A 15,342-nucleotide genomic window follows, 5' to 3' on the forward strand; every position below is an offset into this window, starting at 1 on the left:
GTTCTACAACAAGTTTAGAGAAGAAATTTATAATAAAAAAGAACAAGTTCAGAGAAGAAATTTATAATAAAAAAGGATATTATTATTTAATAATTTGAAATATATAATCATATAACAAGAAACATAAAAAAATAAAATAAAATACAATTAAAATCCAAAAAAATACATTTTAAATGTATTTGCATCATTTTTAGCATTTTTAACATCATCTCAAAAGAATTTAAATTTTCACTCAATTCCTTTATCTCTCTTTTTTATTGATTATTTTCTTAATACCCCCTCAAACTCATGATAATTTTATTTTTCTTGAATTTGACATACAGAACTTCTATTGTCATTGAATGCTTATCTTTAACAATTGTATTTTTTTAAACATAGCTATTATTAGTTTTTTTTTTAATTTTCTTAAGATTGTTGCTATACTTTTCTAGCCCAAACATATCACAAAGTTTTTATTTCAAAAGCATATTTCAATTACCATCTTATTTATATTTTTACTTAATATCACAAAGTAAAGTGAATATGTGAAAGTATCAAGTCTACAAGATATTTACTTGAAAAATATGTTCGAGAATAATATAAATTATATTTTAAAATCTTATTTAACAATTTAAATTTTTAGATTGAGAAGGTTTTTTTAAAAGTCCTCAAGAGGCATAGCATGATGGCAAAGGGCTTGAGATCTACACAGCAAGTCTTGAATTCGAGTCAGGATGTGCACCTCTTATAAGAATCTGGGACAGCCGAGATTTTACTCGCTCACCTGGGCCCACAAAGTACGCTTTTTGGGAGATGGGATTTCCTCGAATCCAAAAAAAAAAGGTTCTTTAAAAGTTTATCCTTGTTGACTTTGTAGATTCATTATAAGTTTTTACTTTATTGATCTTCATTATCAAAAATTATATATTAATTTGTTTCATTAATTGTATATATATATATATATATATATATATATATATGAAAGTTTAGTCACTTATTTAATTTTTAATGATTATTTAAATTATGATGTTATAAAAACATAGCCTAAGGGTTCAATATTGAAAATATATAAAAAAAACCATGTTTAATTAATAAAATATTATTAGAATTTTTTTCTAATTAAAAATTATTTTTTTTCAATGTGAATTAAAATTGATAAAATTGATAATACATTAAAAAAAATAAAAATAAAATTAAGATAATTTTTAATATCAATTAAAGTGAATAAACCTTTCTAAATCATTGGAATAATCTAAATATGATTTTAGCATTTTAAAAATATTATTTATGCACAACTTAGTAACTAATCAAATTCAAATAATTAATTCATCATAATATAAAAAATTAAAATATAATCGTGAAATGAATCTTAAACTTGTTAAATAATATTTATGTAGACTTATTTATTAAGGGTAGAATAATACTTTTAAAATTATGAAAAATATTCAAACCTTCTGATTGAAGCAGCATACCACCTAATTTATTTTGCGAGTATTTGAATATCAATCGTACTTGATTTTGTTGAAAATAAAACATGTTGATTGTACTTTTACTATTTTGATAAAAGTACTTTTTAGAAGATAAAATGTTAGAGTACTAGTCTACTCTTTAGAAGATAAGTATTGTATATCAATTAAAAAATTACTGAACATAATTTTTTTTATTAATATAAGTGTTTGAACTAGTTTGTGCGCATCTCAATCAATCTCACGATCCTAAAATTACCAGTCATGTAAACTTTTAGTAGTTTTAAGTTTTATAAGATTCAAACCGGTGATTTCAAAAGAGAAATCTGACCAATTGAGCTATATTTTTTAGAGTTACCAAATATGATTCTTGATTATACGTGTAGTTAACTAAGTACACATTGTTACACTATACTATACTATGATTTGTTGTGTTATATTGTAAATAAAATCAATCAATTGTTCCGTATTGTATTGATATATGATTAAAATAAAATTATTATTACATTGCTAATTAATAGTTTTAGTGCTACACATGAACAAATACTTGACCATAAATTTTAACGATGCATTATTGCTTCTCAATGTTCACTTTCTGATTGGACCCTAGAAATGAAGGGTAAGCTATCAGTTTTCGGCCTTCAACTGATGCTTTAGCTTTATTAATCTTTCTCTGCTCGACAATGCAAAAGATCGACATAATGGAAGCAAAAGATCGACATAATGGAAGTAAAAGATGCTGAACATGAACAAATACTTGACCTTAAATTTTAAAGATGCATTATTACTTCTCAATGTTCACTTTCTGATTGGACCCAAGAAAAGTAGGGTAAGCTATCAGTTTTTGGCCTTCAACTGATGCTTTAGCTTTATTAATCTTTATGTGCTCGACAATGCAAAAGATTTGCTGAACATAAACAAAGACTTGACCATAATTTGTAACGATGCATTATTACTTATCAATGTTCACTTTCTGATTGGACCCAAGAAATGTAGGGTAAGCTATCAGCTTTTGGCCTTCATACGTTCTGGTGCTTTAGCATTATTAAATGCAAAAGATGCTGAATTACATGAACAAAGACTTGACCATAAATGTTAAAGAAGCATTATTACTTACTTCTCAATGATCAGATTCCATGGGTTCAATCATTAATTTATGATGTATCAAACATTTAGCAGAGCCGTTAATTAGCTGGGCATGAGTGTTGACAGTGTGATTCTGTTTTCAATCTTGTTTTGTTACAATTTCCTGCTGCCTATTCAGAAGCGACAGTGAAGAACATATACAAAATGGAGAGGGTAATTATCTAACAAATTAGTCACCACTGCAAAACTTCCATGGAATTAAGAACTTCATGTGATACACGTTTGAGATTCCAAAGGCATGTGTTGACAGCTTGCTTTTTCTTTGTTTTTCACTATCTTCTGTCCTGACGCTTTTCCATTCACTTTTCAAATGCCTTTGGATTTTGCATTCCTTTAACATCTTGATAGTACTTTATCATAATCATACTTGTTTTGCAAAATTCTAAGAATAACAGTTTTCATCTTAAAATTAACAATATTTGATTATTCTTCGGATTAATGCTACACAAATAATTTCTTAATATAAAATTTTCATACAGATTTAAGTGATAATTTTTTTAGTTTACTACTTAAAAGTTGAGTCATCAGTTAAAAATTTATTTAAAAATCATTCTTCTTCTTATGAATAGAGATCCTCTTTGAATTCTTGTGAACATGAGGTTGAAGATCAATAACAGCATACATATCTACTTTTTTAAAAAAAAAAACAATTCTACAATAGACACCACATGCAGACTTACATGCCTAAATATTTGCCCTGCTACTTCAGATTTTGTGTAAAAGCGCGGGATGTGTGAAGAGTAGTAGTGTAGTGTGTGAGAGAGTGCGCAGAAAGAGTGACTTGAGCGTTCTAAGTGAAATGGATTGTAAAGTAATTTTTAAAATGTTTTTTTAAAAAATATATTAAAATATTTTCTTTTTAATATCAGAATATCAAAACAATTAAAAAATATTAATTTAATTTTAAAAAAAAAATACTCCACCTGTAATCCCAAACAATTAAAAAATATTAATTAATTTACTCGCAAACTATACCCAAGTGTAGCTTTGTGGAGGTGATACCAACATCTATTTTGGCACTTGAGTGTAATAAAGGACTATTACTAAAATTAAGGACTGTGTAGAGTGTGTGTGGAAGATCAAAAGGGCGTTGTGCCGATGGCTCATTTGTTTTTTGTTGCTTGACAGAGAGAAAAGGATGACTAGTTATGGAGGTTTGATATAGTGGAGGGTATAATTTTTTTTAAGGGAATTTGGGTTTTTTCTTTTTTTTAGTGGTGTGACAGTGGGAGTGTCGCGCGTCTGAACATCCGCGCGGCATCAATTGGTGATTTTTTTGTTTATTTTTATTATTTGTGTTTTGCTTGTTTCTTTTAGAGTCGTTTTCTAGTATTATGGTCACTAGAAACCTATGGTCTGTGAGAATCTGAGTAAGAGACTAGTTGTGCAAGAGGAAGACACATCACTCCAGTGCACCCTATCTAAGGTAAGCTGCATTGTTATTTGATCATTTTTCTAGGTCAAATTTTTATTCGTTGGTTTTTTCTAAGGTTCAAATCAGATCTCCCTTCATGAAGGAGTCTCTACCTTATTGGGTTAAATCCTAACCATTCTAAAGTCCAAATTTTAAAATTACCTTTATTTACACCTTGTATCTTTAATACCCGATGGTGTACTTTATCGTGTAATTTTACACCCCACAAATATTAAAGTTTATATCTTAAAAAAAAAGGGTTAAAAAGGAAAAAAAAGGTTTTTGATATTTTGGTCAAACCTTAACGGATAATCATAAACTAGTTATGATATCCATTTTTTTTGGATTTTTAAATCGTGAGAAAGATGTAATTTTTATATTTTTGAAACATGCTTGAAAAATTCTTTAGGATTTGGTTGTATGCAACAAAATATTTTTTCCCTTTTTATTTTTGAAATTTTTTTTTGAAATTTTTTTAAACATTTTAGTGAAAACCGGGTATTTTAATATCGGACTTGTATCTTAGCATATAAGTATATAACCCAATATTAAGCAAACTTGGTAGAAAAATATTTGAGAAAATCACAAATTTTTTGATTTTTTGAAATTTTTTGTTTATATATATTAAAACATGTGGGATGGGCCGGCCCAAAATAGATTGGGCCATTTTTGGCCCAGGACTTTTGGGTTTGAGTTGGGCTTGGCCCAGCCTCTTGGGTTGGGCCAGAACTGGCCCGACCTAAGCAGATGGCTAATTATTTAGCCACTGCATGCAGAAGTTAGGACGGGCTGTTATATTTGATATCAGAACCAACCTCACTAGCTGTTAGGTTGTGCTGACGAGGTCGTCAGACTCCTTAAAAGGGATGAATTGTAATATCCCACGTCGACGGGTAAGAGATTGGTAACTGGTCTTATTAAGAGTGTTGGTTGTTAACTTGTCATACATGTTTTGGGACATCAGCTTCAGAAGTGGACTCGCATCACTAGGAACAAAATCGTGAGGGCGGTAAGGCCCAAAGCGTACAACATATAACAAGTTGGGTCGGACTATTATAATTTTTCTCATTTTTTGTTTATTAAGATAGAATTTTTAGTATTTTTTTATGCTAATTCTTTTTAACTAATTTCTCTCTTTTCTTTTAGTGTGGCCTCTATTTAAGGTGTTTTGAGAATATAATAACGGTTATGGTTTAAAGTACTTTTCACTTATAAATATATCAAAATAATATTTTTTTTATTTTTTTTAAAATTTTTTTGACACCAACACATCAAATTAAACGATCTGAAAATATAAAAAATTAACTTTAAATAAAAAAATTCAAATTTTTGAGGAATTCCCAACCACACCCTTATACTAGTAAAACAAATGTTCTTTTCACTCTTAGGTGCTAATCTATTACACACACTTCCATAATCTTCTTGTATTTTCTTAGACTTTCTAGTGTCACCTAAAAGTCCCCTCCTTTTTTTTCAAACAAAATATATTATCTGTCTTTTTTTTTTTGGGAAATTCAATTTTTAAAAATCAAAATGTGCTCTCTCTTTTAAAAAAAAATCAAAGAATTTTGTTTGACTTTTTTATTTTTAATTAATATTTTTGAAAAATTTGTAAATATGAAAAAAAATGATCAAAAATTATAAAATAACCAAAAATTGGCCAAAAATGTTGAAAATATATTTTTGATATTTTTATTTTTTAAAAAATATAGGGGTAAAAAATTATATTATGATAATAGTCATCACAACTATTAACAAATTTCAAAATGCATCAAATGATTATAAAATTAGCTTTCTTGAACGATGACATTGTCAAAGAGGAGGTTTACGTGGAACATTCTCAAAAAAATTTATTTAATTAAATATCAAGTGAAATATAATAGAATAATTTTAATGAAAGATCATCTATTTAAATGAAAAATATGATCATTTCTTTGAGAATTTCAAAAATATTCAAAAATGCTGACCTTTCATTATAAAATAGCTTTTGAGTTTTTTATTTTTATTTTTGAATAATATTGATATGTAATGCAATCAATTAAGCTGATGTTAGAATTTTAAAAGACTAATGAACAATAATTTTTGGATTACTATTACATGTTTTACCTTGCAGTTAAACTAAACAAACATCTAATCTAAATTTACATTAGGTTCACTTATCCAGGTCACTATTTATTTTTTGACAACAAGATGTCCATCAATGTCGCTTGTAAACAACAATATAGTTTCAAATTCATTTTTGCGTAATTGTTGTATTTGTTTTTATAATGAAAGGTCAGCATTTTGTTTTCCTTTCCATCAATGTTGCTTGTAAATCTGAGTAAGTGTTATCAGAGCTTTTGCTCAAAATCCAAACCCAACAAATGATAGATCATATATGTTTGTAAAATTGTGTACCGTACATTTGAGTCAGAAATTAGATTTTCTCTTCAATTCAAATTAATAATTATATATTATATATTATATTCAAATAATTACCGTACATTATGCATGAATGAATTCAAATCTTAGACATTGAATTGAATTCAAATATGCAAATTTTACACCGTTGTTTGTCATAATTTAAAAAAATGCTGCTTTGGAATCATTTTGCAATTTACTTAAACCAAAATTGTTTGGCCTCCATGCATAATATTGCAAGTTACTTTTCTTGGGTATTTTGATACTTGGACAGGGACAATTTGGTAATGTGAGGTTATTGATTCAGAGTTAATAACAGTTTGAACGGTAAAACAATATCTTTATAAAGAATGCATGTCTCAAGGGAAGCGCATTGCAAGCTAAAGTAATGGCTAAGCTTTATCTTAATAAGCTCTTTCCTAAGCTTGTTCCCTCTCTTGCCGTTCTTCTTCTTTGTCAATTTGGCTATGTAGCAAGTCAATCAACAGGTCTCTCTAACAGCAACCGGTTGCCTGAAGGAGAAGGTACACACGCACGATATACTTTTCCATCTACATATATATCCTTTTCGTACTATATACATAAAAAGGAAGAAAATTTGTTTTCAAGAATATAAAATCAATTAACTGTTTAGACTATAAACTCACTCATGTTTGCAAGAAACTCATCCAAACTAACAAGAGGAAGAAGAGAGAACACTTGAGCTGGAAGGAAGGGTATTAATCTTTGTGACCCAAACAATGAAGAGCCTTGCTAATAACCAACCTTATGCTTAAACATTGCTCCGAAGAAGAATGGAATGTTGGGTGTGAGGCTCTGCTTAACTTTGGAAGCTGTGGCGGATGAAAAAAAAAACCCAACCTTATTGCTATTTCTCTCTTCCATTTGCACTCTAGGGCTTCCACAGCCTGGCAGATAGTTCCGTAGTGCTTTAGTTTTATCTAATTGCTAGCCTACGTACTGCATCTCTTAGATATTTTCTGCTTCTCCATAGTTTCCTATAACTATCAAGTGAAGTAATGTGAGGTAATTGATTCAGAGTTAATAACAGTTTGAACGGTAAAACAATATCTTTAGTTTTTTCTTTTTTTGTTTTCCTTTTAGTTCGGATTTGAAGCTAGCTAGAGGTAGCTTGAGGTTGAGGAAGCTAAAAATATATGGTTTTGAATCTTGCTAAACAAAATATGGTTTTTCTTTGTTGAAAAACGTTTGGCAGCAAAGGCTTTGGATGAATTGATGACCACGTTAGGGTGGGGTTTTCAACAAATCTCACGCTCGTCTTGTGACAATTATTTTCAAGGCATCACATGCAATTGCACTTATGAGAACAGCACAGTTTGTCACGTCACCCGCCTGTAAGTTCCTCATCAACTTCATCCAATTTTATTTTATTTTTGTAAGGCAATGCATCCTCTTTAAAACTCACTGGTTTCTATGTTGACGCCATTTTTGGGTGGTAGAGAACTCTCAAGCCGCGAATATTTAACCGGACAAATCAACGCTGCAGCCTTGACTAGTCTCGATTACCTAGAAAAAATGTGAGTATAATATGACATGTGATGATAATCATTCGAATCAGTATGCTGAGCTCAACTAATTGATAACAACCCTATTACATTAATAACAGTGATTTGTCCAACAATCAACTTCATGGTAGCATCCCTGTCACCATGGGGAGCTTGTCTTCACTCTACTACATGTAAGTGATCCAGTACCATGGTAATATACTACTACTGCAGTTTATTTTGTTGCAGTGATTTGTCCAAATATATTCTTTATTTTAAATATACTACAATATATAAAATAAAATTAAGATTCTCTATGTAACTCGATTCAAGAATCCCTATAATTAATATATTTAGCTTCTGCCTCGGATATTCGGTCTTTGGGCTGCAGTTATTTAGATTCGACTAGATACACATAGCCTTTGAGCATGCAATTATTGAGTTCCAGCTGCATAATATAACGGTTAGAGAATCTAAAATATATACTGTAGGATTGTGAATCGAAGGGCTTGGACTTGTGCTTTGGACTTGTAGGATTGTGAGCAATTGAAGGGCTTGAGCACGTTCAAGATCTATCCCAAATTTATTTAACATATCAAGAAAATACATCTTAAAACAAGTAAATAATCATTCACAGACATTCAAACTAGACATAGAAAATTCAAATGATTAATAAATATTAATAAATAATAATATTAATATTTTAAGACATTTACATTTATAATTAAAAATAATGTTGCCACTATAGGTAACTGAAATAGTATCTTGGAAGGGTATTACCAAGGAAATTCCCAAACTCACAGATCCAAATTATAACAAAATATGAAAATAATATTTTGTATATAGAAAATAGGATCAACTTGTCTATCTTTAATGCAACATTCTCGTGGGAAAGCACAAAATTAACGTCTTACAATCCTTAGGTCAATTTTCTATAAACAACCAAAAAATACAAGACACAATTAAAAATAAATCCCGTTCTTGGAAAAATGGTGCCATCAAAATTGTTCTTGGAGAAATGGTGACTAAAATTAAGTTATGTATTAATTGATTCTATTATGTGATAGACAATAAAAAGACTTGATAAGACTGTACAGGCAATCCAAAGAATAGAACCCAATAAAAATTATTCTTATCCAAAGTTGATTTATGAATAAAAAGACAATGAATATAAAAAATATGTATGAATTCTATTATTTGATAGACAACATTTAAAGAATAAGACTTCATAATAAATCTTCTTTTCCTATGTTAATTTATAGATAAAAAAAAAAACAATTAAACTGGGTAGCATTCCTTGGATCGAGTCAAGGCAATCTTAAAATTGTGATCCAAGACATTAGATGTTGATCACTAATTAATAAATTTATTAAATTGAAGTGTTTATTTAAAATAATTAATTTTAATTGTTAATTAAAAAAGCATATATATATATATATATATGTATATTCATCTCAAATATAATTATCACAAATAATTTTATAATATTTTAATATTTAATATTAATATATGTAGATATGTTCAATTAAATATTAGTATAATTTTTTTTCTATTGTTTCATTAAAGAGTAAAAATATATAATTACAAGTATAATTTAGATGTGTGTTTGAAAAGGTAAAAAAAAAATAAGTGCCCTCTAGAAACAAGGGAGCTGGTAAAGAAATCTGTATTGATTTATCATTTAATGTTTGTAATCTTTTGTTATATTTCTATTAATGGTCTGTGAATGTCTTCCCACTTCTCATATGCATAGCTATCTCTCCGAAAACTTCCTCTATGGTTGTCTGCATAGTTATGAGCAAAGAGCTGCTTAGCTTTTGGATCATATACAATAACTAATTTCTGTTCTTAGCGTGTCTTTATAAAATTTATATTATTGGTTCTTATTTGAGTAATGATGAATTTATATGGTAATATACATACATAGCGATCTCTCCACAAACTTCTTCAAAGGCTCCATACCTTCATCCTTGGTGAATTTGTTGTCCCTCCAATATCTGTAAGTATCATGCACTCTTCGATATCATACAGTTATAAGTATCATCTTCAATGTCAATTAATTAAATTGTTTTTTCATTGCTGATGCAAGTTTTGTACTTTTATTCTTGAGGGCGTTTATATGTATTTTATTAATATTGACTTTTATTCAGAAACATTTTATGTCCAATTTTTAAAGATTCTTATTTTTTTCCTAATCAAGTATTTAGTTTTCATGCTTCAAAACTATATAGTTAAAAGCAAACTATCCATCATCAATTTAAAAAAAAAAAAAACAAACGGCACTAATTAACCAAAACTATCCATCATATGAATTATAGGAGAACATCTTGGATATTTGGCGTTGATTTTATACCATTGTTGTTCTTTCAAAAAATAATATATAATGGTAAGTAACTTCTGTTTTTAAGAGTTCTATGAAATTATATCTAACTTTCTTTTTTCTAAAATCACTTCTTTTAAATTATATTCCATCAAATAATAGTTAAGATCTCATTTTTCATTCGGAGAATAAAGTGTTTAGGACTACATAATTATGTTATAATGGTGAAAATTTGAGTTAAGAACTCAAATTTCCTTCTTTAAATTTAAAAAGAAGTTACTGAAAAGACAATTGATAGATTAAACTTGTAGCTGTAATAGTTAAGATTTTTTAATAGAATTTAGCTTTGTTAGAAATGAAAATAAGGGCAAGCCGTTCGGGGACTTATACTTACAAATGTTCATGTCAAGGTGTTAATGGTCACAAAAATTAACTTCTGAGTTCTGTTTGGTTCTTTTCTCTTTTGTAATTAGGATAAAAACCTTGTTTGGCTAATTGCTTAACCGTGTTGATGCTTGTTTGGTTGTCTGCATGGTTATGAGCAAAGAGCTTCTTAACTTTTGGATCATATTTTAATAACTAAATTAATTCAGCTCTTGGTGTGTCTTCATAATATTTAAATTATTGGTTCTTATTTTATCTATAGAGTAATAATGAACTTGTATGGTAATGCATATGCATAGCGATCTCTCCGCAAACTTCCTAAGTGGCTCCATACCTCTATCTTTGGGGAATTTATCATCCCTCCAAGTTTTGTATGTATCATCCAATCACAGTCTCTTCAGTATTATATATTGTGAATTAAATTCTTGTTTCATTGCTGATGCAAGTCTTGTGCTCTTATTCTTATTCTTGTGGGTGTTTTCAGGGATTTGCGGAATAATATGTTATCTGGTCAAATCCCTAAAGAATTGGGCAACCTCTCTACTCTCATATATATGTATAGAAACTCACTAGCTCGCTTTTTCATTCTCCTTGAATTTCCTTTTAACTTATTGAGTTTGGTTTGGTTCTTTATCTCTTATTTAATTAGGGCCTTGGGCTTCAATGAACTCACTGGTCAGCTTCCACCAGAACTTGGAAGATTGAGATCTCTAAAAGTTTTGTAAGTTTCAAAAAGAAGAAGAATAATATCATACCACCTTGTAAAACCACGGAAGATAGAAAGAGGAGAAATAAAATAGAAAAAGGGTGGATTACAATCCTTTTGATTTGTTGTTGTAGAGGGTTGAGCTCCAACAATTTGAGTGGAGAACTGCCTGGAAATTATTCCAGCTTTACGGGATTGCAGTTGTTGTAAGTGCAACTCACCATGTTATTTCAACCAACAATCTGTTTAATTATTGTTCCAAGGAAAAGCAACTAACTATGGCTGCAGTAGCGTAGCTGGGAACCGTTTGACCGGTCAATTACCAAGGTTCATTGCGGATTGGACTCAACTCTATTACCTGTAAGAAATTACCTGTACTTTCTGTAATATTATTTGATTGAGAACTGTCGATGATCGAAGAATATCATTCAATAATTTGTGTTTTTGTGTACTGATGACAGGTCCCTCTCCGGGAATGATTTTGAAGGAGAGCTGCCTCTTGAACTTCTTTTTAACATGTCAAATCTCCGACACTTGTAAGTGTTCTATGATTTTAACAGGGTTGAAATAAATGCATGTTTTTATTCTGGATGGTTTTTCTTCCAGGTTTGTTAGTGATGTAAGAAGCTCGGCCGGTTTCCCTTTCCCAAAATATGCAACCATGACGAGAATAAGAAAACTGTGAGTTTTTCCTTCCTTTGCTTTTCTTTAAAGCTCACACTCCAAAATCACATAATAACTATCAAGGCTTTAATTAATAAAACTAGTTATTAAACCCCCAAATCCATGTCAAAATATATTCTTGAAATTTAATGTGAAATAGATACGATTTTATCATATGCAAATTTTAAAAAAAATATTTAATTCTTTTTATTTTTTAACATTCAAAAAACATAAAAGAGAATACCCACAAACACACACTCCCAACCAAACATTCTATGTTTACTCACCCACTCCCAGTTTCAAGTTTCCAAATGTAACAAAAATTAAAATTGCTTACAATAATTTAAATACACATTTCGAAATCTACAAATTACAAAATAGACTCAGGAACAGTGCTGGAAGCGGCTGAGAAAAACCAGGAAACAGGGGGGTGATCTGGAATGGCATCTGTGGTCGAATTACAGAGAGGCAGAGGTGGCTGAGTGAAGGAGACAGAGCTGGGTCTCGGTTTAGCAGAGAAGGGGGTGGCTTAAAGGGCAGAGGGGTGGTACTATCGGTGGATCTGGAGGGCCTGGTTCGGGTCTGTGAAGGCCGGTGATGGGGCTGTTGGGTCAGCTATCAGAGATCGGGAGAGGAAGATGAGGAAGTGCAGTGGGCGGCCTTTGTGGTTGTGGTGGGAGCTGGAAGGTTGATGTTGTGGCCGGGGGGAGAATGGGCTTGGGTTCCATGAGAGGGAGGGGAGACCTGGTTCGGTCGGCGGTGGAGAAGGAGAAGGAGAAGTTGAAACAACCAGCGAGAGGGGAGAGTCAGGGTGAACGGCTCTGCCCTCTTTTGGTCTTGGCGAGCTGGCGGCTAGTTCAGGAGAAGAAGATGTTAGGGAGAAGAAGATGGGGACGGCTGTGGCTTGGACATGGAGAGCGGCAGCTGGAGGAGGGGAGCGGATTAGGATTAATTTTTGTGGTTTCTTAATTTATTGTTTTTCAAAATTGCCCCTATTGTGTGTTGACTGTTGAGTGGCTCTTATTTATACATAGAATATTGATAGGTCTCAATTGTTCCTCAATTTATTTTTCTTTTTTTTTAAATATTTAAAAAAAACAAGTAATATTACTCAATAAAAAATCATTTATTTAAAAAATAACACTTTAAAAATGAAACACATTCACGAAACCTTTAAAAATTTAAATTATATTGAAACAACATTAAAAATGCTAAAAACAATGTGCATATATCAAGAATATATTTTTTTGAGTTATTATTGTTTTCTTGTTTTCTTTTTTGGTTAAAATTTAGATACCAGCAACATAAATTCAAATTAAATAATACACTTAGAATTATATTTGCCAGGGAGCGTTATTGTTGTAGAATTTGGATTATGACCGATCTTTTACATAAATATATGTTTAGGCCTATTTTTCTCTATATGATCTTGAGTCTTTTTTATGAGCTACTACATGCATAAGAGAATCATGAAGTTACAATATTTATGTATGTGACTCTTAACGTTAACGATATTTAATGATATTCTTCAATGGTTTGTGTAGGGTGATAAGGAATTGCTCAATAAGTGGTGAAATCCCCCCGTACATTGGTGATTGGTCATCGTTAACATACCTGTAAGTTTCATTTCCTCTATTGTAAAGGATTTGTAGTTCTGTCATGGCTATTTTGTTTCATCAGCTCTATAAATGCTCATTGTTTAGGGCCTTTAGGCCATGCATAGGAAGTGTTGATGATTTTGACTATGTGTCTACAGAATCAACTATATATGCAATAATTGACCATAGCACAACTATATATCAAATATGAAAAAGCTAACGTTTGCTTTCATTTTATTGATCCTGCAGAGACTTGAGCTTTAACAGCTTAACTGGTGGAATACCAGATTCCATGAAAAAGCTGAATTTAAGTAAGATGTATGCAAAAGAGATTCCTTGAACTCGATGTCTTATATAATAAGCTCGTTCTGCCACTCTGTTAAAAAGTACATGGGATGGTTTTCATAGTGGTTTGTTTTGTTTAGGTTTCTTACAGGAAATATGCTTAATGGCACAGTACCTTCCTGGGTTCCTCATACCATTGAAGACAAGGCGTATGTTATGGCTTTGTGCTCTTTGCTCAGATGGGTTGTTTTCCCTTTTGTAGATTTCCTCAATAAAATCTTGATATGTAAACAATAATGTTGCAGGGACTTGTCATATAATAATAATTTTGATGATGGTCCGAAGAAAGGAGAAGGAAAGCTGAACATGTAATAACGGCAACTTCATTTTCTTCTTCCTTTTTTTTCACTTGCAAGAATATTATTGTCTATGAAATCCCAACTTCTGATCATTTTGTATCATGTGCACCAACTGCTTGCATGTTGTTCCTACTCAAGCAGTGAACCAAACAGGTATGGTAATATCCTCCATATGGTGCAATTAATTTAGAACAAATGATCCTGAGCTATTTCTTACGAATTTTGTTTGTTATTTCTAGGAAGTCTATACGCGAGTTGAGAGATAAATGTCAGGGAAAACCAAAGTGTAAGTTCTATTGAGAAGCTCATATTGGATACCATATTTACATTCCTGATCAGTCGTTCATTTAAAATATTTATTGGTTTAACCTTGGGTTTGGAATGACATTGCTTTTGGAATAGCATATGCCATACGACAAACTCTTCCGAAAATTGTCTGTACTGATTATCATTTTTTTCAGACGATTCCTTATATATAAATTGTGGAGGAGGAGAGACAGTTGTTGATGGGAAAGTGTTCGAAGCAGACGGTTCAACATCAAATTACTATATAGCACCGAAAGAAAATTGGGCTTATTCTTGTTCTGGAGACTTTGGTTCGGAAACTAACGGTTCCGGTCATTACATAAAAAACGGAATTTGTGGTTCTTCTGAGACACAGTTATACAATTCAACTCGCCTCTGCCCTCTTTCTCTGACATATTACGGCTTCTGTTTATTTAAAGGAAATTACACTGTGAAACTTTACTTCGCTGAAACTGTTTACCAAAGTGATGAAGATTATTCGAATTTAGGGAAACGTGTTTTTGATGTATATATACAGGTAACCGCTATATTGTTCTGCAGCTTCTTTCAAAAATTCCCATCATTCAACATCCACTTTTGGATACAGGGGAAGAGAGAACTAACAGACTTCAACATAGAAGAAAACGCAACCGGCACCAATAAGACATGGACTGCAAGTTTCACAGCATATGTAGAAGATGATCATCTATTGAATATCCACTTTTTCTGGGCTGGAAAAGGATCTTTTCAGGTGCCAGGTTTTTCCTATACAACTGCTGCCCTGTCTCTGAATGGACCCCTTGTGTCAGGCATTTCCGTAACTGCAAGTAAG

The 15,342-nt window shown here is 31.0% G+C and overlaps 1 protein-coding gene across 1 annotated transcript; it reads left to right on the forward strand.

The window, feature by feature from the left end:
• Window positions 1–6,747: 6,747 nt before the first annotated feature.
• LOC105118636 (probable LRR receptor-like serine/threonine-protein kinase At1g53430) lies at window positions 6,748–15,337 on the forward strand (the record flags this gene model as incomplete). The annotated part of the gene is made up of 20 exons (XM_011016618.1): window positions 6,748–6,929; window positions 7,622–7,760; window positions 7,866–7,943; window positions 8,033–8,104; window positions 9,838–9,909; window positions 10,914–10,985; window positions 11,099–11,170; window positions 11,264–11,335; window positions 11,455–11,526; window positions 11,609–11,680; window positions 11,782–11,856; window positions 11,927–12,001; window positions 13,528–13,599; window positions 13,831–13,899; window positions 14,007–14,075; window positions 14,172–14,234; window positions 14,367–14,378; window positions 14,465–14,511; window positions 14,687–15,048; window positions 15,118–15,337. Coding segments are annotated over exons 1-20 (1,921 nt in total), but the record flags the coding sequence as incomplete, so codon positions are not given.
• Between the last annotated feature and the right edge of the window lie 5 nt (window positions 15,338–15,342).

The sequence above is a fragment of the Populus euphratica genome, unplaced genomic scaffold, assembly GCF_000495115.2.
Source record: "Populus euphratica unplaced genomic scaffold, PopEup_1.0 scaffold2083.1, whole genome shotgun sequence".
In the NCBI taxonomy this organism is placed as follows: domain Eukaryota; kingdom Viridiplantae; phylum Streptophyta; class Magnoliopsida; order Malpighiales; family Salicaceae; genus Populus; species Populus euphratica.